This window comes from Tauraco erythrolophus, chromosome 5 (genome assembly GCF_009769465.1).
Source record: "Tauraco erythrolophus isolate bTauEry1 chromosome 5, bTauEry1.pri, whole genome shotgun sequence".
NCBI lineage: Eukaryota > Metazoa > Chordata > Aves > Musophagiformes > Musophagidae > Tauraco > Tauraco erythrolophus.
This window is the reverse complement of record NC_141469.1, coordinates 53382269-53406423: the sequence shown is the minus strand read 5'-3', so window position 1 is coordinate 53406423 and position 24155 is coordinate 53382269. Positions and strand designations below refer to the sequence as shown.

The 24155-nt window shown below is 36.3% G+C and overlaps 1 protein-coding gene across 3 annotated transcripts in view; it reads left to right on the top strand.

Annotated features, from left to right (window-relative positions):
* The window catches only part of SGCZ (sarcoglycan zeta), a 238090-nt gene that overhangs the window by 168029 nt on the left and 45906 nt on the right, over positions 1-24155 (top strand). For 2 of the 3 annotated variants that reach the window (XM_086611720.1, XM_086611721.1), the window contains one exon: positions 19306-19428. The exons of the other annotated variant lie outside the window; for it this stretch is intronic. In XM_086611720.1, the coding sequence (XP_086467846.1) occupies positions 19306-19428 (123 nt within the window). The remainder of the gene's footprint in view (positions 1-19305; positions 19429-24155) is intronic. 3 annotated transcript variants of the gene reach the window in all.

Sequence of the window (24155 nt, the reverse complement as noted above, 5' to 3'; positions counted from 1 at the left end):
AGGATAACCTTCTGAAAAGAAGCACCCACAGGCCTCTCTTCTCATGAGACAGCAATAGTTAATGTTCTATACCCACTGTCACTTTAGAGATGATGGGAAAAGGCTGAAAGGGAACACTATATCAATGTTTTCCAGGCAGTGATTGTGGAGGGGGAACAATAGTGCAGCGGTGACCCTGTGCAGAAGGGTGTCCGATATGCTAGATATCATATCGGCCTCAGCTTAATGTTTCATCTCAATGCTAACTTTGATTCCAGAGCATCCGTAGTGAGACTGGACATACGCTGAAGTAAATTTGAATTATCAGTGGCTATTTTGCCAGCGTTACAGCGATCCTTCACTTACTTTTGTGCTTTGTAGGCTTTTTATTTTACCCCACTGTATTTTAAATGCAAGTCTGGATGTTTCTGCTGTTTCTGGAAACTTGGCACTGAAAACTAGGAAAAAGGATATTCTATTTCAATTCTCAAATATTTTATCCTCAATATTAAAATATATTTTTTTTCACTGTTCCCTACCAGGGGACACAGAAATACAAGCAGTGACTGAATTTAATTGTAGAAGTAGAGTCTGAGTGGGAGGAGGTCATTAGTGGTTCACATGGTGGTACAGAGTGTTAGTGTTTAAACATTAATCCATTGCCATCTGTCCTGCTGTGGTTACCCACATGCTGTTGGCCAATACAGACAGCATAGGTGCTACTCAAGTGTTCAGAGCAGGGAAGGAGAAATTATTTCTTTTTGTAAAGGAGAGATCCCAAAAGTCAAAGAAATAGAGGTATTTAGAATCATAGAATTGTTTAGGTTGGAAAAGATACTCAAGATCATCGAGTGCAACTGTACATCTAGTGCTGCCAAGTCCACCACTAAACCATGTCGCTAAGCACCACATCTACATGTCTTTTAAATACCTCCAGGGACGGTGACTCAACCACTTCCCTGGGCAGCCTGTTCCAATGCTTGACAATCCTTTCGGTGAAGAAATTTTTACTAATATCCAAGCTAAACCTCCCCTTGTACAAATTGAGGCTATTTCCTCTTGTCCAATTGATTGTTACTTGGGAAAAGGAATCAACACTCACCTCATTAGAACCTCCTTTCAGGTTGTGGTAGAGAACAATAGAGTCTCCCCTCAGCTTTTTTCCAGGCTAAACAACCCCAGTTCCCTCAGCTGCTCCTCATAAGACTTGTGCTCTAGAACCTTAACAAGCTTTGTTGCCCTTCTTTGGATATGCTCCAGCACCTCATAGAATTGTAGAAAGGTTTTAGTTGGAAGGTACCTTAAATATCATCTAGTTTCAACCCCCCTGCCATGGACAGTGGTATACCTACCACTAGATCAGGTTGCTCAAAGCCTCATCCAACTTGGCCTTGAACACCTCCAGGGATGAGGCAGCCACAACTTCTTCGGGCAACCTCTTTCAGTGCTTCACCACCCTCTGAATGAAGAATTTCTTCTTTATAGCTAATCTAAAACTACTCTCTTTCAGTTTAAATCCATGACTCCTTGTCCTATCACTACAGGCCCTTGTAAAAAAGTCCCCTTCCAGCTTTCTTGTAGGCCCCCCCTCTAGGTACTGGAAGGCTGCTAGAAGGTCTCCCTGGAGCCTTCTCTTCTCAAAGGATCTCCATCCTCTACCTCCACTGACGTGGCAGATCTCTTAACCAGTTGTCCCAAGGCTCTGAAGTGTCTCTTCATTGCTCTTGGACTTCTTTTTGCAACTTTATCACTGCCTACCTGAAAAATCAATAATGGATAATAATCTGAGAGCCATACCACAGTAGGAAGCTTTCTCTTCACATCTTTGTCCAGGGAGGCAGCAGCCTTCTCTAAGAAGTAAGTCCAGACTGCATACTGGGCCTGCTATTCGCTTCAGAAAGGAGTCTCCTATGAAAATGAGTCATCTTTTTTCCTTTGTGAAAGTAGTTTTGACACAGGGTGTACACCTACTTAACCTTGGCAACACCTCCAAGCTTGATGAACCATTGTCCTCGTTATTGTTTGGTTCTACTTGCAGAACCTCGTACCTCTTGGGTATCTGGGAAGGTGGGATAGTCCCAGAGCTAAAGCGCTCCACTGAGGATTGTGAAGGTACCAGAGCTGTTCACCTCAGCAAAAGTAGGTTTTGAGGGATATCAGCATACATCTTCAAAAGATTGTTCTAATTATTTGTCTTTAGCTTTATTACCTGCTAATATTTAATTTAACTGCAAAAACAGATGCTGTGTGTACGTTGTGACATTCACAAGGCTGCTGCTGGGTGGTAAGCATTATTAAATTACCTGCAGCATCTGGACCTTTAGCAAGTTGCTGACAGGATATTAAGATATTATTTTTATGCCTTTATTTTTTTCCAGATGTTCAAACAGCTCATTGATATCTGTAAGAATGTATTGTTCTAATAGGAGTGGCTTAGGTGAAGGACAAAATAAGGGTAAATAAATGAGAAGCAGAAGAGCAGTGAGATCTACACTCACTACAGAGTGTAGATCTCACTGCTACAGTGAGAATGCTTGGAAGAAGGAACTCAACATCATGCTGCTACCGTTAAAGATGTTGAAGTGACAGCAAAGAGATTTATCAAATATACTAGTGAGAAATAATTTGATTGTAGACTTAGAGTCTTTGTTCAACTAATTTATCTTTAAAAAATCTGAGTTCTATCACTTATCTTACTCAGCTGGCTGTGGGAAATTAGCCTGTTTCTATATGTGAAAAATTTTTGCAAGTGGATAGTCAGGCTTGGAAACATTTGTCTGTTTGTCCATGAAAATTACGTGTCCGTGCAAGATCATGAACCTCTTAGATTGCAAGTTCTAATTCATATCTGTTAGATGACTAGTATTAAAAAAAATAAATTAAAACCCTTATATTTTCTAGAATTTCCTATCACATCTGTAGACTATCAGAAATTGCATCTCACTGCTATGTTACAATTATTGTGTGTTTTTAAAAACACTGATGTCTAAGTTTATATTTATTGCACTGCTTTGTCTGAGTCCTATAAAAATATGCAGTTCCGAAATCAACTTCAATGTATAACACTGAAACTTTAACAACAAAATGGAAAATACCAGTTAATATCCATAACTAGAGCATAACTTGTTTATTGTACTTATTTATCAAGATAATTATGTTTATTTGCCTTTTAATTATTTTGCCTCCATTCAAAATAGTATGGAGTTTCAAATTCCATATTATGCCAATACTAGAGATGATTAATTGTGTCAGTCTAGATGAGCAGAGCTGTGTTGACATAATTCTCTCAAGCATGTGAAAGAAATTTAAAGGTATGTTTAATATGGATTTTTAAAATTTCTCTAATACATAAATATTTTTCTGAAAATACCTTCTTTTTCCTTAGGTTATTCTTAGGGTAATAAATATTGCAGTTGCAGCTGAATTATGAACAGATCGCACTGAATTAGTGATTAGCTGAATATTTTAAAATTTCGACTAGATTTCTTCCTGTGATGAAAAGCATTCCATAAATCTGAAATTAATTAGTCGCTGGGAATATTTATCACTCACTGAATCACTAACATCAGTTATAGATCAAAATAGTACAGAGTGAGCATTTTTTCCAAATCAAAATTAAGGACTACATTGCCTTTAAAATAACTTATTCCAAAATCAGAGTCCAAAAACTTTATGAGTTTTCTTTTATGATGTTTTGCACAGATGTTTTGTTTAGAGAAACTGTTTTGTTGCTCTTCTCTCACATCTATTATCAAGGCATCTGGACTTTTTATCGTCTTACAGCTGTCAGACACTCAAAGCTTCCTACCCATTTTGCTTCTGGAATGTATAAAGTGATTTTCTATTATGGAAGAGGATGATGGAATGGTTATAACACTCACCTGTCTTTTAAGAAGGAAGGGGAAATTTGCTAATGTGTCTGTAATTTGATCTTTTCTGGGTCTTTATTTGCTTGGTTTTGGTTTGGGATTTTGTTTGCTTTTAACTTATTTTCTCTGTGGAATTATATATGAAGCCAGATACTAATTTACCACATCTACTTTTCTCTGTGGTTGAGTGATTCTAGTTGGCTTGCCATATTGCCAAAGCGAAAGCTTTCAGCAATCCAGACAAAAATTCCACCTGTGCTGCAGGTCTTGCCTCTGATTTTATACATCCATCTGCATCTAGGCTAGATTTCTTTCCAGATACAAAATCATACATTCTTTTGAGGACATTACAGATTTCTCCATGAAACTTATTCCATTACCATAAGATCTTACTCCCAAGGGTATCAATATAGCTTTGGTAAGCGATGTATTTGAAAGATAGACAATCTGAGAGTGATTCAAATCACAGATAAAGAAGCAGAATTTAAGTGTCAGCAGGGTAGGAATCTGAGGTAGATGTCTTCATCTGTGAATTGAATTGCATCTTCTGTGTCACAAGTCAGCAATGAACTCCATTGAGAACCTTAATCAGAAGAGACGCTTCCAGAAGCTAAGAGCCCAAATCTGCTTTTATCCTGCCTCTGCAGCTTTCCTGGCCCTTGTCCCACTGTCAAGGGCAAGGAGACAAGTAATTTCCTAAATGGATAATACAAATATCCTGAGAGCTGGACTAAGCCATCATCTTCTTGTGTTATCATCATAGCTGATGCTAGTTGTTCAGAAATCAGCAAACGCAGTTCACCAATCTACCATGTAGCAGGAAGGTTTAAAATTCTCATTTTGTGATCATCAGGCTATAATTTTTTAATCTTGTTTTACTACCCAGTACTACCCATTTGTAGCCTTTTTGTAGATAAATCCTGTGTACCTTTTAATATTTTGTACATTATTTCATTAAATCTTTCTCAGATAAAGCATCATTATATGAAATGCTTATACATTTTGCATAGATAACTTCAGCATAGATTTTCTAGTCCTCCCAATGTTGTAGCTATCAGTATTTGCTGAAAAAATAATTATTTTTTTTTTAACATTTCTCTTGCAAGCTAGTTTCTGAGTACTCTGGTAGCTTTTATCCTGTGTTTTAGTCGTCTTCTCTCAAAATGTGATGAATTCAATTATTTATTCATAGAATCATAAAATGTTTTAGGTTGGAACCTCCTGGATTGCCTATGCCCTGCTGTGTTGTCCCTCCAACAGATATCGGGGTGGTTGAAATACCCCATGAGGACCACAGCTTATAAACACAAGGCTGTTCCTATCTGTCTATAGACAACCTTATCCACTTGGTCTTCCTGGTCAGGTGGCCTGTAGCAGACCCCCACTATAACATCACTTGTCCCTGCCCTCCCTTTAATCCTAGCCCATAAGCTCTCATTCTGCTCCTCATCTGTACCCAGGCAGAGCTCCATGCACTCCAGATGGTCATTGATATAAAGGGAGACACCTCCTCCTCTTCTCCCCTGACTGTCTTTTCTAAAGAGCCTGTACCCTTCCATTCCTACACTGCAGTCATGGGAGCCATCCCATCATATCTCCGTGATGTCATTAAGATCATAACCCTGTATGCACACACTTCTAACTCCTCTTGTTTATTCCCCATGCTACATGCATTTGCATAGAGGCATTTAAGTTGTGCCCTCAGTGAAGTTAACTTACTGGCTGGAGTGGCTGGAATTCCTTTCTGCTGCTCTTCAGGTGCTCTCCTGCTGACCTGTGATCCTTCTCAAGGCTCTGGGCATCTGTTACTGGTGCTGGCATCAAACTGGTTAGAGTAGGATGAATTGAGGTTCCTCTCTTCTGACAATTTTAAAGTCCTCTTCAACAGCTTGGCAAGCCTATGACCAAAGGTGGTCTTCTGTACTGACAGATGGACCTCATCAGCCCCCAGGTAGACCAAGTTCCTCAAATCGAGTCCCATGGTCTAAGTAGCTGAACCCCTGGCAATGGCAGCAGTCCTGTAAACATTTTTTGATTCACTAGATTCTATTGGCCCTTTCAAACCCCTTCCCTTTGACTGGGAGGACTGACGGAAAAACTACCTGCGCTCCAGAGTCCCTTGCCGCCACTCCCAGGGCTCTGTAATCCTTGATACTCCTCAGGCTGCTCCTGGCTGTATCTCTGGTGACCCCATAAAACAACAGCTGAGGACAATAGTCTGTTTATAATATCTCAAAAAGTTTGATTTGCATTCAGAAAACTTATAACGATCTAACTCAGTACATTATGAATAATATTATTCAATATCTTCTAGTCACAACTAGTTATATTTGAAGTCTATGGAAAACTGTCAAAAGCACCTGGAAAAAGAATTCATATCTTTTAAATAAAATCTGGAGGGGAAAAAAAATAAGAAAGAAAGAAAAAAAAAGGAAGAGTGAAAACTAACCTCTGAATAAGTGTATATAGATAATGCAAGTAAAAGTATTTAAGTTAACTTTTAACTTACATTAATAAACAACCAAAATGTTCAAAATGCCTACACAGTAGAAACAAATTGCAGAATTACTGTGTCTAATGCCTGCAGAGAATATTACCAGTAAGAAAGACAAAACTGAAATGCTTTTCTTTTTTTAAATCTTCACAAAGCAAGATACACAACAGTAAAAAAGGTCTCAGGCTAAAATCTGAAAGAGAAAAGGGAAGGAACCTTTAGGTAACGTGAATGTATTTCACTTCATTCAATTTCAGTTCCAATACAGTTCACCGTAGTATGATAAAGGAGGCAGCAGAAAGATACTTGCACTATTAGCAATTATTTTAGAGAGTATGTGGATGAGAGATAAGGTCTCAGAGGATGCAAAAGGTCAAATATGAGATCTGTTTTTAAGAAAAGGGAAAAGGAAGGTTGTAGAGATTTACAGATAATTGATTTTCAGTAGAATTTCTGGGAAATTTTTAGAACATTCAACAGAAAAGTCAGACTAAAAGTCTGACCTAAAGGAAATACATAAACAGAAACAGTTTGAGAGAGGAATGAATCACCTTATAATCTGCAAGATGTTCTATTTCCTGAGGAGAAATGCAACATTCCTATTTTGCCTTTAAGTTTTGTCTATGTAATGAAGAAATTTCATTCTCTCCTTACTGTCTTGTGCATGCTTCTGCTATTTGATTTGAATGTGCTGTTCATTAAGCACAGCATGTAGTCAGGTACTTCATATTATGTATTGTTCTGTCTTTTTTTAACTCTCATTTCTTTTCAGTAGAATGCACTGTAAATATTATACTTCAGTTACTTAATAGGCAACTTTGGATTTTCTTAATACATGCAGTGGCCAAACAACATAACAGTAACCTTATAACCTAACTCAGCTAACAAAGACAATGGAAACTTTCCCACTGATTTTGTATGGGAATATAATGCACAGATTGTTTCAGTAAGACTCAGCTTCCAAAAGGTATATATGATCAGCTTAATGAATGATTTCAGTTGTAAAAACCAAAAATGAAAGCTAAAAATGCCAAAATTGAGGATAATGCTGAAAATTTGGAAATTCTCTTAAGATTTGGTACTGTTCAAGTTGCATTCATCATGAGGAACAAAAACTGATAAACTTTCTGTTCCCACTCACATTTTGGAATACTCCAAAATACATTGGAGTTATAATTAATTCGTTTGCATGAGCTGAACTTTTGAGCTTGTCAATGAAAGCTAAGTTGATAATGGCAGCTATAAGAAGAATTTGATGTAGTGTGGCTATTTACTGGTGTCACAAAGAAGGATTTCTGGACAGTAGAAGAAAACATCCATAGCAAAGATAATGCACTAAGGCTGGTAATAAAAAAAAAATATGATAAGTATTTATTTATAATTTAATGTCTTTATTATTAACTTTATGTTTAAATATATTTCATTTAATAATTTAATTTCAAATTTAGCAATTTCTAGGTATTGCTATTTATTTTTCTGCTGGGTTTATGTAATGGGGTTTTGGTAGCAGGGAAGGTGCTGCAGAGATGTCCTCTGTAAGAAGCTGCAAGAAGCTTCCTGGGCTCCAAAACCAGTCGGACTGGCCTCTGGCCAGGTCAGATCCCCTCCCCCACTGGCCAAGACTGAGCCAATTAACACCTCTGCGAATGCCCTATTTAAGAAGGGAACAAAAGACCTGTGGTGAAGAGAGGGCTGTTGTCACTTGACTGGAGATGGCTTCAGCAGTGCAGCTTGGAGAGCTCCAAAGTGTCCTGCTCCCAGGGTGCCTGCTGGGTGGAGTTTGTCCTGCCAGGGCTGCCGAGGTTTGTCGGGCTGGTCAGGCTCAATGTGGCTGCAGCAGAGAGAGGACTGAGATCTGAGAGAAACAACTATGCAGACACCAAGGTCAGAGAAGATGGAGTGGAAAGAGGTGTGCCAAAGCTGAGATTCCCCTGCAGCCCATGGAGATTAACGATGGAGCAGAGATCCACCTGCAGCCTATGGATAACCCCACACTGGAGCAGAGATGCCTGTGCCAAAGGGAGTTCCTAGAAGATTGTCTTCATGGGAAAGACTCCTTACGCTGCTGAAGACTGACAATGAAGCAGAGATGCCTCTGAAGTCTGTGGAGGACCCCATGCTGGAGTGGTTGCTGCGCCCTAAGAAGCTGTGACTTCATGGGAAAAACCTGCACTGGAGCAATCTGATGGGTAAAGATTGCATCCTGGGGGAAGGGCTCATGTTGGAGAAGTTTGTGGACTATTTTTCTGTGAGGAGGGGCCCCAATGGAGTAGGGGAAAAGAGTGTAAGGAGTCCTCCCCCTTTTAGGGAAGGATTAGCAGAAACAATGTGTGGCAACCTGACCTGCAAATCATCTGCTCTGTTCCCCATCCCCCTGCACCACTGGGGGAAGGAGGTAGAGCCAGGAAGAAGGGAGAGGTGAGGGGAAGGTGTTTTTTTTAAGATCTGGGTTTGTTTTTCATTATCCTCTCTGAATGAACTGTTAATGAATTAAATTGATTTGTCCCCAAGCCAAGTCTGTTTTGCCTGGGGCCATAGTTGGTAGGTGATCCCTCTCTGTTCTTATCTGTACCCTCAGGACTATTTGTTATGTTTTACTCCTCTCTACCCCACCGAGGGTGAGTGAACAAGTGGCTGCATGGTAGCTTAGCTCCTGGCTGGGCTAAACCACAACAATATATAAATAATATGTAAATTAAATATAAATCTTAAATATATTTAAGGTGGTAACTAAGCACCACATAGCCACTCAGTTCTCCCACCTGGTGGTGTGGACAGGAAAAAATATAACAAAAGTCTTGAGGGTCAAGATAGGAATAGGGAGGGATCACCCACCAACCATGGCCCCGGGCAAAACAGACTCAGCTTGGAGGCAAATCGATTTAATTCATTACCAATCAAATTCAGAGAGGATAATGAGAAACAAAGCCAGATCTTAAAAACACCTTCTCCCACCCCTCCCTTCTTCCTGGCTCTACCTCCTCCCCCGCCAAGCTGTGCAGGAGGATGGGGAATGGGGTTTGCGGTCAGTTCATCACACATTTCTGCTTCCGTCCTTTCTCCTCATGGAGGGGACTCCTCACACGCTTCCCCAGCTCCAACATGGGGTCCCTTTCCATGGGAGACAGTTCTCCACAAACTTCTCAAACATGAGTCCTTCCCACAGAATCCAGTCCTTACCCATCAGACTGCTCCAGCACAGGCTTTTCCCACGGAGTCACAGCATCTTAAGGTGCAGCCACCTGCACTGGGTGGGGTTTTCCACAGACTGTAGATGCATCTCTGCTCCACAGTTAATCTCCTGCAGCATAGAGTCTTTTCCCACAGAAGACAGTCCTCTACAGTCTCGTTTGGGCACAGCCACCCACTGTGGTATGGGGTCCTCCATGGGTTGCGGATGGGTCTCTGCTCCACCATTAATCTCCATGGTTATTCACAGAGGCACCAATTGGCTCAGCCCCGGCCAGAGACAGATCCAACTTGGAGCCAAGGAAGGTTCTCGCAGCTCCTCACAGGGCCTATGCCTGCAGCCTTTTACTGCTACCTGTATCCCACCATGTAAACCCAGCACATATATGTTTATGATATTTTAATGGTGTTATGAGAAAAATCAGTCAGATAGAAAACTCATTGTACTTGCCGCAAGCCTCAATTCAACTGTCTAGATCATGTTTTGAATAAACTAAACCTAATGAGATTATAAATAGAGCAAAACATGCAGACTGAAGTCTTACACACACATTGGGTGCCTGGCATATTTTCCTTTGGCTTGCTTAGCTTTCTTATCTAAGCACCCATATAAGTGATTGACACTGTAGTTGAAGTTACAGTCTGTTAGTTGAGCCACAGCAGCAGATAATGCACATGCTTTTAGCCATTACAGAAGCAAAATAAATTTGTTAACTTAAAGCTCAAACAACCTTCAAGAAGCATATTTTACTTTCATTCATTCATATGTATTGCTCATATCTGATTAAGCCTATGGACATCTGTATCAGATCAGACCAAATGTCTGTTTAGCCATGTAGTTTCTGAAAGTCTCCAACAGAAAATACCATGTGATGGGGATAGTAGGAGGAGATGTACAGGCTTACTCTTGTGCATTTGTGGCCTTATATAGAAGTAGCATGGAGAGTGCTGCCTGCTGCAACTTTTATACAACTTTCATATGTATTTTCGCACCTGGGGTTCCACCATGAAGATGCATCAGGAAAGCAGACTGAAGGAAGGATGTATTCTATCCATTGCAAAGGTGACAGGCAATATTTTAGGTGTGTCTTTTCATGAGGTTCTTAGAAGTAAGATCTTTCCAGGAGGGCAGAATTTTCCTGTGAGCTTTCATTTGACCAGGTTCTAAACCTGTAATACCACTAAACTTTTATGGATACCAATGGTCTGTAGATCATGAAGAAGGAAGAACCATCACCGTACCTGTTTAATTCAGACGGTTCTACTTGTTTTTCTTTTTTTCATATATATTTCTCTTACATAAATGTGTGGCTCATCTCCATGCTAATAGTTTATATTGACAGCTGATATTGTTCATTGTAATCTGATGCTAAAAAAGGTAACAACAAATATTTGCACTGCTTCTTCTGACCTAGCTCTTGCTCCAGCTTCCCTTGTCTGAGTAGGTGATCATTTAGCCCAGGAAACCTCAAAGGTCAACCTCTCCTAAAAGTAGTAGTTTTCTGACATCTCTGCAGCATAGCTATCAACTATTGACAGACCCAGCTAGGTTTTTTTTTTAACTGCTACTTTCCCCCTTTTTTGGTATAGCAAAAACGGTCCCTTTCTTTCCTCAGCAAAAAGAATGCAGAACATATTCTGATTACCACGAATGTTTGCTTGTGTAGATGTCTTGCTCTCAGCTGAAAGCTCTCTTTATTTAAATATCTCAATGATTCTATTCAGCTGGTATGAGTCCTTCATTTGCATTATTGCATCTGCATTCACTGAAAAATTTCTGAGACCTCTGGTGGCCAAAATAATATAATATATAACATTCCTGTGAATAGTAAGAAAATTTTATCTAGGTTTATATTTCACAAATACTAATTTTAGACGTAGCTGGGAGTTGAATCTTTATTAAAAACGCTTTATCTCTTTTATCTCTATTTCAGAAGCATCAACACATTCTCATAAAAGTAACTTTCTTTGTCATCCAAAATATCCTGCATTTAATAAATGTTTAAATAACTCATTTTTCATTGAAGAATCAGAAGACAGAATTTCATTATGTTTTGCATTTACAAAGATCATAAATTCATGATAATTCCCTTTGAATTCTAGGCCCTATATTTAATTTAAAGTGGTTGATTTTTATCTATTTCTCTATTTGAATTTGTTGTCTGCCAGGTGGACTCAGAAGGTGATTTAGAAACCAGATACAACTGCTAGTGTTCATTTTCATCTGATATAAGCACACAAAAAGTCTTTATCAACAGAAGAGAAAAAATGTAACTTCTTGTGTATTTAGTATTGCTGATAGTTACTATTCCTCATGCATCTCAGTTTCAATTTATGTTTCAGTAGGTTGAGAATGAATGGAAATGCACTGTAGATGGCTGCAAACAGACCAGAAGACAAAGCAAAGCAAATCTTAGGTTCACCTTTTTTTTAACATTTGTGTTACTTTCGTTGTAGTGGTAGTGGAGTGCTTTACTACCGAGAAAGAAAGAACATATGATCTTCTTAATAAATAGGGTTAAAATTCTAAATATATTTTGTGTGCTAAATGAATAATAAGCAGTATCATACATTCTTAAAAATCTAAAAACTAAATCTAAATTAATGTTTGGGTGGACAGTGTTGCAATTAAAGAAATTATTTATGACTTTTAGTTTGTCTGTCTTGTGTCCACACTAATGACTTTCTACATCACTTCTTACGTTCACAAGTCTCATACAAGCATTATTACCTCTATTATATCGTTTTATGGAAAATTGGAAAGGAGATGAGTTTTGTAGAAAATAATCAATAAAAAAAAAAAAAATACCTCAAACCTGAATATCCTTTTCCACAGCAAACAAACAAACAAAAAAAAATGATACCGTGCATGAAAAAGCAAATTAGCTGAGAAGAGGTTCAGTCTGCTGGTAGGGAAAATCTAAACTGGCCAGCAAGCTGTAATGACTGTACATGCTCTCCAAACAGTGAAAAAACCTACTGTATGCTACCAAGGATGAGCAACAATTTCCACAGCAATAAGCTTTGCAGTAATGAAAAAAAACCCACCACAAACCACCCAAACTACCTATGCACACTTATCACATACAGAAAATTTTATTTCATCTCTTAATAACAACCACCAACAGTTTACATTTATATCATGTGATTATGATATTATGCAAATCAAGATTTTTACCTGGTCAACATTAAATTGTATTTGGTAAATGGAGTGTTTATCCTTCCATCTTTAAAATTGTATCTTTATAATCACCTCTAACCTTGGAAAACTGGTGAGTTCTTGGTAGTATTTATTATAATTCCAAGTAGTGGTTATAATTTGTTTTCCCGAGTAATAGTATACTAGTACAAGGAATCGACTTTAAAAAGCAAAATGATAAAAGCATGTATTCTTGGTGGTTGTTATTATGCTATTATTTAATAAGTCAAGCTAGACACTACAAATTCAAAATGGTCACAGTTCTTGTCTTGAAATTTAATCTCTATATAATCTGGGTTATAGTACTATAGTTTTCTATATCCATATTGTGTGTACTGCCCAACATTTTCATTTAACACATCTTCACTATACCTAAGATGAATAATTTTATGCTTTGTACCATTTTTAATATAGCTAATTTAATGATAGTTTTGATTATGCAACTGCTATGCAACAAGCTTGTGTTATAAACCATCATTATATACAATGTATGGATGAATATAAAATGTATGTTTTTAATCTATATACTCTAAATGAATGGAATTTCACAGAAACTTAATAATTTAGTTAGGTATTATACAACTGAATTTACAAGCAAATAATTTTCCTGGACATGAGATAACAAGAGTTTGCTGTGGACATCTCATCCTCCTGATAAACTATTAAGAAGGTGACTGCATCTGTAGTATGAAGTAGGTTTGTAGTATAGTATAAAGTAGCACAGCCAGAAAGTTTTTCAGAGAGCCGTGTGTTTGGTAGAAATTACCTTTCCAAATAGAATTTGGAAGATAGAATTTCTTGCATTTTTCTCTGGATTGAAGTATGCATTATTCAGCAGATATGATTTGCTGAAAGTCAGCACAGTGGATAGTATGATTGCTCTGGAAGTTTGAGCTAAAAGTTTCAAAAAATATTTGCTTTGTTTATGCATGATATTCTAAGAGGTGATTCTCATCATTTGTATTAGTAGTACTATTAAAGATTCAGACATTTTATGAGACGTGTATGTTTGTAGAGTGTTTCTGGAACACAGCAATTTGCATTACAGCTAAGAAGATAATACACTAATACATTGCACATGCAAGTGCTTGCACTTATTTCAAGTGGGAAATGAAAATGTGATGAAACAGAATTCCATTTTGATAGCATTGATTACTCTGCAGGCAGTTTAACTTTTCAAAACTGTTTTTGTAACATTCACATCCGGTTCTACGTCAAAGAGACACATTTAACATGTATTATGTTTTGTTATCTCTAGCAATCTTTGCAATCTCTCAAGTGCCTTGAATACACTAACCATTGTTTCAGCAGTAAGCGAGTAATACTAAGCGATGCACTTTTAAGTCCTGAGTGCAACATAAAGTAAAAAGCCCATTTCTTTTAGCCTTAAAAAATAGAGTTATATCCTGTAATGATATTTTGGGCTAGCTGAATTCTAGGTATACTTTTATACAATATGATGCTGAAGAAGCGTAAATGCTGGGCCTCTAAAGTATATGCATTTCTTTGTAGAAGCTCCAGATCATTGTTCTGTAAGTCAGTCTTTGTGAAAAGCTGTTATCCTAAATATACTGCAAATTTTAAAAGGCCGTTATTGAAACACAGGCTGTTACTTGCAGTGTTACATAATGAGTAAAAATGTGACAGGTCTTTTTTTCTCTTTGATTTCTTTCATGTTTTCTGTTAATCTTTCTTTGCAGAACTAACAACTTTAATGAGTGTAAATTAACAGCATCACGGTACTTATAATGCCACTTACTTTTAGGCAGCTAAGCAATCATCAGCTCTTAAATAAAGATGAAACGAGTTAGTATTAAGTTATCTGTGATTATGCTTTGGTTTCCTCACCCATACTATGGTTGAAAGACAAGGACAGGTTCAACCTTCCATCCTTTTTCAGCTTTGCTTACCTGTCCCTGCAGGATGCTGCAGCTGTTGTCAGGCAGGCAGGACACTGTGGTGGACTCCTTGCTTTGCTACCCATCACTGTTAAAAAGCAAGTCTCCTGGCCATGACAATAAACACTGGTTGTATTGTATTATTTTTTTTCTAATCCATTGAGTGGAATGTTTTTGATTTTTTTTCATAGAATTATAGAATAGTTTGTGTTGGAAACGTGAAGCTACCAATTATTTTGTCATCAATAATTTAGCAATGACTTTGATGTTATCTCGGACATCTTCCTTCAAACCGCAAGGTTTCTGGAAGCACTTATAAGTGTTGGAAGGGAGCTTTATAGGTCATCTAGTCCAACCTCCCCTCCCATGAGCAGGGACATCTTCAACTAGATCAGATTGCTCAGAGCCCTGTCCAACCCGACCTTGAATGTTCCAGGGATGGGGCATCTACAACCCCTCTGGGCAACATGTTCCAGTATTGCAGCACCCTCATCCTTAAAATTTTCTTCCTTATATCTAGTCTAAATCTGCCCTCTTTTAGTTTAAAACCGTTAACCCCTTGTCCTATCACAACAGGCCCTGCTAAAAAGTTTGTCCCCTTTTTTATGTTCTCATTACCTGTCTCCATAAATGAAGATGGTATTTTTTACAAACAGCTCTCCAGACAATGCTTCACATAAAGGAGAATGTACTCAGTCTGCCTGGGTTTATTACCTATAATAGCACAAATATCCTGACTGACCTTTATCTAGAGGTGGTAGTAGGGATTTTCAGCTTTTTGTCCTCAGATTGTTTCCCCAAAACTTGACTGAAGTATGCTCTCTGTTGAAGTGACTCATGGGCTCTCCCTCCTCACTGCTGCAGTTTCCCTCCAAAGGAAACACAAGCACTTGGGCAGGGTGCCTGGTGGGCACATCAGCCCATGTGATGCCGCACCAGTCTGGCACATGCAAAGGGACCAGGTACTGAGCACCATGAATGCACTTACCAGTAGGAACTATCTGCATTTTAGGGACTGATGGTACCCTTATGTCTTGTGCAACATCTTTTCCTTCTGCAAAATGAGGGAAATAAGAGTACCATGCTTCGTATACAGTGGTGTTTAAAGACTTTAAAGTGTGTGATCTTCTTGATTATTGTGATAGTATCAAGTGCTATATTTGACCGTATGTTCTGGTATGCAAGAGTTTCACATAGAACATTATGTTGTTTTTAAGCAACCTGAAACCATGAGCTTATTGTTTTAAAATAAAATTCATATTTCTTGTTAACTGAAACTTACTTCTACAACAGAATTCTTACCCATTCTTTCCAACAGTGATTCAAAATACAGCCTTGTGAAGTGTGACATGTTCTTTTTTAAGACCTATCTTAGAATAGAATTAAATTTACAAAATTATTGAAAACTAGACTTCAGAAAAATAAATATACAATAACAGAGGGGCTTTGAGATTTTGAAATCAAACTTATAACTGAAACAGAAATGATTGCTTCTGATTTTTCTTCAAAGGAATATATTTCAGGTCAATTTTAATATGACTTTCATAAATTTTGCGTTAAATTAATGCCTTTTAATTGTATGCCCTTTAAATATTTCAAAATTAAGAACAAACATTTCCATACCAAAAGTAAATGCAATTCCAAAAGTATATCAAAATTGAATGTTTTGATAATATCAGGATTTTTTCAATTCTTAAAAAAAATTCAATAGAAGCATTAAGAAAATATGTATCAATGAATAAAACCTGGACAGTGTAAAATGTAAGTCGTTTCTCTGTATACTATAGTAAGGCTACTTGATTTTGAACCTTTCAGTACACAATTTTAATAAGGCAACCTGAACAACTTAGTAACAGGCCTGTTTTTTCCCCCTCCAGAGAAAACATTGGCAAAATGTATTTTAAACCAGTCTATAATTTTTTTAATATTTTCTCCCTCTTCCAAATGAATTAAATAGTAATATAATCTGTTTTATTACAGTTCTTACAGTAATCTGAGTTATGTAATTGTCTCATTTTCATAGAGTAATTGGATATAGTCAACAACAATGTGATTTATTTTGCAATGGAATTGTTTTGCGAAACAATGTAGAAACATATTTGCAAACTAAGAAGTAAAATTGGAAAAAAAAAAAAAAATTGACCTTCTAATTACCTCCTCTGTTTCTGTTACTGGACAGATACACAACAGTGTCCTGAACTCCCCAGAGGCCTGAGGATGCCCAGATCTCACTGAGTTTCACAAAATAAGCATTAATATAGCAAATAAATATAAATATGTATTTCACAGCTTTATAAAAAGGTATCTTCACCTATGGCAGTGTAAAAGAACAGAGTATCATTCCCAACTGTATTGCTAGCATGCATTGCTAACTAAATGCTAGCATTTTAAACTGATAATTCAGATGTGCTTGGGAGCAACACTGTAACGGACACCACCACTGACCTTTGGAAAGTATTTAAGAGTAATGCATGAATTCAGTAAGACGCCTATGTATGTGTGACCAGCAGGTCGAGGGAGGTGATTCTCCCTTTCTACTCTGCTCTCGTGAGACCCCACCTGGAATACTGACTGTATTCAGCTCTGGGGTCCGCAACATAAGAAGGACATGGACCATTTGGAACAAGTCCAGAGAGGGCCACAAGGATGACCCGAGGGCTGGAGCACCTCTGCTATGAAGACAGGCTGAGAGAGTTGGGGCTGTTCAGCCTGGAGAAGAGAAGGCTCCGGGGTGATCTTATAGCAGCTCTCCAGTACCTAAAGGGGGCCTACAGGAAAGCTGGAGAGGGACTTTTTCCAAGGGCGTGTAGTGATAGGACAAGGAGCAATGGCTTTGAACTGAAAGAGGAGAGATTTAGATTAGATATAAGGAAGAAATTTTTTACATTGAGGGTGGTGAGGCAGTGGAACAGGTTGCCCAGAGAAGTTGTGGATGCCCCATCCCTGTAAGTGTTCAAAGCCAGGTTGGATGAAGCTTTGAGCAACCTGATGTAGTGGCAGATGTCCCTGCCCATGACAGGGGGTTTGGAACTAGATCATCTTAAGGTCTATTCCATCCTAAACTTTTCTATGACTCTATGATTCTATGAATATGTATGGTGATTACATTTATCCTGATGGACAGCTAGACTTTGTTATAACTATTATTATTGAGCATCCTGGAATGTTTGAGAGTTGTAGTGTTTATCTCATGGCTAACCTCAGATTATCTGAAATCTGTCACTGTCTGTCTTTGCAAAAATTTGGTATTTTTTAAAAGCGTAGCCAACCACCTCATTATCACATTTAAAATAAAGTTCAATTGTACATAAAGAGAGAGAAAATACCATTTTACGCTTTTGCAACAGAATAACCATGTCTGACTTCCAGAAAATGAGGCATCATAAGTATTTGTGTAATTTCTTTTCATTTTCATTTTACATTCGTGAATTAAAAATAACCAGAATTTTTTCACAGTACGAATGCAAGTCCGTCTGAAAGTAACAGGAATTGTTGCTTCGATTTTTTAGGTGCTTCTGCAAATTAAAGGCTAGTATGACAATTCCTCATCCAAAATTAGATATTAAAGCTTTTATATTTCTTATTATACGTTTTGATACTGTGCATTTGCATATTAAACTGAAACATTCCACATTATGGAAGCAGTTGTTTTTTACAAACCTATAAACTAGATTGATATACTGAAATGGTATACATGGATTTCTTTGTCTATAGTACCTTCCCCATAATTTTTATCCAAATAGATTGATGAGTCATTCCAGGTGTACATTAAAAATCTAGTTAGGGATCAATGAGAAAATTGCCCTGAAACCTATTAATTTACCTTATAACAGGTTGTGCTATATGCAGTTCATTGTTTTTCAACACCGTTTTCAGAAGTAAAGTTTCACTTTCATTTAAAAATAAAATAAAATAAAATAAAATAAAATAAAATAAAATAAAATATTCAGAAACAATTTGGCAGACAAAACACTGAAGAATAAGGATAAGGCTTTTGATTTGAAAAGCATAGTAAATTTAACAGAGTTTTGGTATCTGCAAACTTTTTTTTATTGAACTGTTAGATGCAATTCCATAAGTCTCTTTGATTTCAGAGTTATTTTAGGGATTTGTAGTTTTGAGACACATGGAAGTTTTGTTTCCTAGAGTATGAGATAAACTGTGATATCTCAGTTCATCCTTTTTGATTTTTTTTTGTGTTCTTTTGTTTTGTTATTCCCCTGTTCAAGTTTGCAGTACAACTGAATGAAAAATACCTTTTTCTGCTGTGTTGATTTGTTGGTCTTTATGGAACAAGCTTACATGTTATCTTTTTTTCCATTGGCAAGAAATGCAATTTAAGATGAGCAAACCCCAGAAAGCTCTATCTGAATTGGCATTTCAAGATCTCAGAGTTTAAGTGCATTCTAAATTCTTCTGTTGACTTTTACACGACACAGAAATAGGTGTTTTTCATAGTTACTTTAAATTCTATTCTCATATACAATAATGAAATAGTTACTCTATAAATTAATTAAGCAATATTTTATAATACAAATTACCTACCAGGCTTATAGAAAGCCAAGTATTTTATAAAACCCTCATGTATTTGATATGTTTTGTTATTCCATGTGTGGTGGTGATTACTTTTAATCTTACAAAAGATCTTAGACGAAACATTCACTTCCTTGATTTCAGGGGCTGATGCTGTGGAGGCTCAGTGTAAGAGATTTGAAGTGAGGGCAAGTGAAGGTGGAAAAGTATTGTTTTCTGCAGATGAAGATGAGATTGTCATTGGAGCGGACAGACTGAAAGTGACAGGTATGATAATAATGAAGTATCTAAATGGATGTAAACTCTATTTTTTATTATTTTTTTAATTATCCTTAGTAATAATTAACCTACCAATCTTCTACAAAATTTTCATCCACTGAAGAAGAAAAAGTCTTCTCATCATCAGTGATTGCTTGACCATAATCTAAAAATCAATTCCTCTAAAGGCAGATTAGAATTTAAAATCTGCAGAACCAACTGTGGTACAAATCACCCTTGCCACAGTGATTTGGCTTTATGTGTTACCATTAACCATTGTTTTGTGAAACCTATGCCGTTTATTTAGGTAATGCCCCTTCACAATGATAAAAACTATTGTTATATATTATGATTGTTTTTTCTGTGTACAAAGTATCAAGTCTAACTTACATGTGAATTAAGGGTATGTACTCTGCTTTACTTTAGGAGGCTCAGCTGAAGTGTAGTAAGTAGAAACTTTATCTTGACTTCAACATTTGTTCAATAAAATAAGAAAAAAATTCTCATTGGTGTTTTACTGTCATTGTTATATACGTATATATTAAAAAGTAACTAATTTGATATTAGAAATATGTTAGATTATTAAAAAAAATATTACCTATGTTTGGTTTAGATAAACATTTTAACTTTGACTTCTTAATAAAATCTGATGTGAATTTAGGATGGACTTGAGCTATCCACTCATAATCTAGAATAAGATACAAAACTTGAATTGCTTCAGCAATCCGAGATGTTTAGCTTTAGATGAGTCTATTTCTGGGGGTGCCTGCTTTACAGAGCTTGAAATAAACCTACTAGTTTGAAAGTTTAAGTGTGTATAAAGTATAAAATGGTTCTGGTTTATGATGATTATGACAAGATATCCATTTCTGGTCTGTAAAACTAAGAAATACATTACTAGCAACTTCAAGCCTTTATAAAAAAATAGGACTTGAGTCCTACCAGAGAACCTCACTATTAGAGTCGTTTGTAAAAGTAAATGATTTTCTTTCTGTGGCTAAAATAAAAAATAAACAAGAGTTAGCATTGGATTTTCAAAGAAAGTCTTTTTCATGCAACTAGAAAACTTTAATTTTAGTGTTAAAATAGCAAAAACATTGATAATTACTTGCACACACACACACACACACAAAACCCGAAAGATTTAGACAGCGTTTAAATATTACAAAGAAAATATGCATGTTGGAGGATTTATCAGGTTCAAAGTGTTGTCATTTAGGTTATGAACTTAAATAAAAGTTATGGTCCGTTAAATAGCCTAATGTCCAACATTTTGGGCAGTTTCTTTAGAAACACAAATTAAGGTGTTTTGTAATTGTAATTTGAAAAAGTAATTTACTTTCAAAAACCACTTGAAAATTATTGTCTTCTTGTGTGTTTATTCAGAAGTAATGTAATGAATGAAGTTGAGATCATTCTTTCTAATCTCTGGATAATCATCTTATCTTGAAATCAAATTTCATTAGTAAACTATCTTATAATGAGACTATAAAAGGCTAATTTTAAAATATTATGCTTTAAATCCCTAGGGCCCACTTTAAGTTAAGCCTTCCATCATCTTATTAGAGAAGAAATATATTATCCCACAGAATGAAGGGAAGATTATGATATTTCTAAATGAATGAGCATTTCTAAAAGACTTAAACGGAATAAACTTTTCTCTCAATTTCTGTAACCCTAAAAGGCTTTTTGCAGAATAAGTACTAATCTGCAGCCAAATAATAAAGCTATAATAAGACATGTATGCTTTACTGTTGACTTCAGTCTAAAGTTGAAAGTATTTAACAGAGATTTCCCAATGGAGACTAAAAATTGTATGATCCATGCAATCTCAAAAAAAAAGTATTTTTTTTTTTTAAATCCCAAAGAGTAAAAAAATAATAATTATATCTCAATGATAAAATAAAATAGCAAAATCTTTCTTTCCTGTGTAGTGCCTCTTTGAATTCTGTCCAAAGGTTGTGTGATACCTTTAAATTCTTCAGCAAACACATGAAAGGTGATGAGTCCCAGTGAGTTTCATCAATCAGACTGCATTACTCTATATGACATGATATGAATGATGAAACCTGGCAAGGCATCATAATGCCAAACATCAACCAGAAAATTTTTTTCAGTGTATTTTTCTCAAGCCTGTGTTTTGATAATCATAGTGCCTTGGGGTGAATATAGGAAACGATTTATGAAAGAACAGAGAACACAAAAAATAAATACCAAAAAGTGAAAATAAGCTGGGCTTATTTGGAGATGAGACTCTCACATGTAGTTATTTAAGTGCGGTACTACAATGAAAACCTGACTTTATTTTCTTGCTTAACTGTGAATAGTGTCTCTTTGGAAACACTTCACTGTGAATGGGTCCAATAAGTAATGCATTTTGGTAATTAATTTTCTAAAACATGCCCACTTGCTGGGCATTTATAAACTGCTATGGCAATGTAGGATTTATTTTATATGATTTTTTCTCAATTCAGAAGAATGCTTTTGTAATGCTCAGCTTTAAAAAGCAATCTGTCATAAGGCAGTATAAGAAATTCTTGATTAATAAAAACTTGAAAGATTAAGTTTACAGCTTCTCATTGATTATTTTTGTTGCATTTTTATTTGTAAATTTTTATACATGCAGCCTATTCCAGGGAGAAAGGTATAGTAGAAACAGGCTAGTAATCGAGATATCAATACATTTCCCAGAGAAGAAAAATATGGAGTCAGAAGTAGCAATTTTTGTTTTAAAGATATTGCAGCTATTAAGAGTTTCTCACTTTAAAATTAGGCAGTTGGCTGATTTAATTTAGACTTTTTTTTTCTTCCTTTCATCATTACTTTTGCTTTTTCTTTTAACTATGTTAGCTCTTTTCTGCTTTATCATTCAAGGAAAGAAGAAAAAAGTTTTGACTTTTGCTTTGTTAGACAGAGCTGTTAGAATTGCAGCTGGCTATTGCCCCTTTGCACAGGAATGCCTCCTACCACCGAGTTTAACGTGTATCATACAGCTTTGTAGAGAGGGAAGAGAAAGGCATGATGAAGTAAACATATTGCCAAAAGGCTGGGAAACAAGCAGGAATAAGGAGCCGAGTTTCTGGTGAGCTCAAAGGTTGCTTACTGCACACAGTTCAACCTTTCTCCATCCCTTATATTCACCCTGTCCCAATGAATGGACAGCGTCTATAGCATCATGGCGTCTGCTGCACTCCTGCAGTTACAGAGGAAGAGTATCTGTTTGACTTTATGGCTGTTATTTAAATACTAATACAAAATTTTCTACTCCATGCTTTTATTTCCTATTTCTTTTCATTGCAATATGATCTCTCTAAGATATTCTTGTATCAGAACTTGGAAACACTGTATTGGTCAAGCTCATCAGTGAGAGTACACGAATATATCGTGACTCAGCTTTATCCTGCCAGAATGCTTTTGAGAAAATAGATTAAGGTGGTGTAGCTCAATATACATCTTTCTGAGACGCTGCTACAAAAGAAAGCTGTAATTCTTTCTATAAAAACTTCTGTATGTCTCTGTTAGTACAATTTGTCTTCCTCTTTTTTCTTAAACCAAAGTTGTAGTTAGCAGCTGTATAAGAAGTACTAAGCAAAGTGGAGGCTCTCTAGTTATGTTCTGAGCAAAACACCTACTTTTCTGGACAACGTAAGTGAGGTTTTTATCTTCTCTGACTTTTGAGGTGGTTTGCTCACTTAAGACTCAAAGCACATTATCAAAAACTTGATTTCCATTAAACTTGCAATGTTTTAACCAAATAATACAAACATTTTGCTTTTCTGAAAATAATATTTTTATACATATAATTTTTGAAGGAGAAGAAATTGTAATTTAATTCTCATATTATCTCCTGTATGTTCTTCTGATCTATATACTTCATTCAGACTTGGCTATAGTATTCTTTCTTTAACCATGATTTTACCTCTGACGCTCCTTTCAAGACCTGTAAAAACAATAGCATAACTTGATTTGTGACAGGTTTGTATACTCTCTTCTAAATCAACTATAATTGTATATGTAGCTTCTTTATTAATCACATTTTTAAAAAGGTAAGGCAAGAATGATTTGAAAATTAAACCGCACAGGTCTTGCATCAGAAGCCATTGCTATTCTGCAGTCAAATCCAATTATGTTTTCTGGGTGCAGCAGATTAGCTGTATCACTTTTTCTGAATAACCCAGTCTAGATTGTTTGGAAAATATTACTCACCTTGATGGAGAACTAGTTTATTTTATTTCCTATTACTTTCTTAACTGCTAGCTTATTTTCTTCCATCCCTTATTACTGCATGTCTGAGTGATATAATCTGTTTTAGCACAGGACGTGAAGTCCTTTCTGGATAAAACTGAATTTGGTTATAATTAATATGTTAACAGAAATATTTTTCCTCTCAAAATAAACAAGAAGCTAATTAAAACCTCATCAGTTAATATTTTACCAAGTTTTTAATAATAGTTCTATAGAGCTCAATTGCTTCCATAATTTGTGAAACAGAAAGCTTTTCAGATATGTGAAACTACATATCTGTATTGTATGAGCTGATATAATTAGCTGAAAATCACTTTGTTTTCATATTTCAGACATAATAATAGATGTCTTCATGGGAATTGCAATTGTATTAAGGCTTGCACATGACCACTAACAGTAGTAGGAGAAACAAAAAGAGGTAACATAAAAACTTTGCAGACCATTATGACCTCCTATGAGCCTTCTTCCTTGTCAAATAGCAAAGTTGTGTA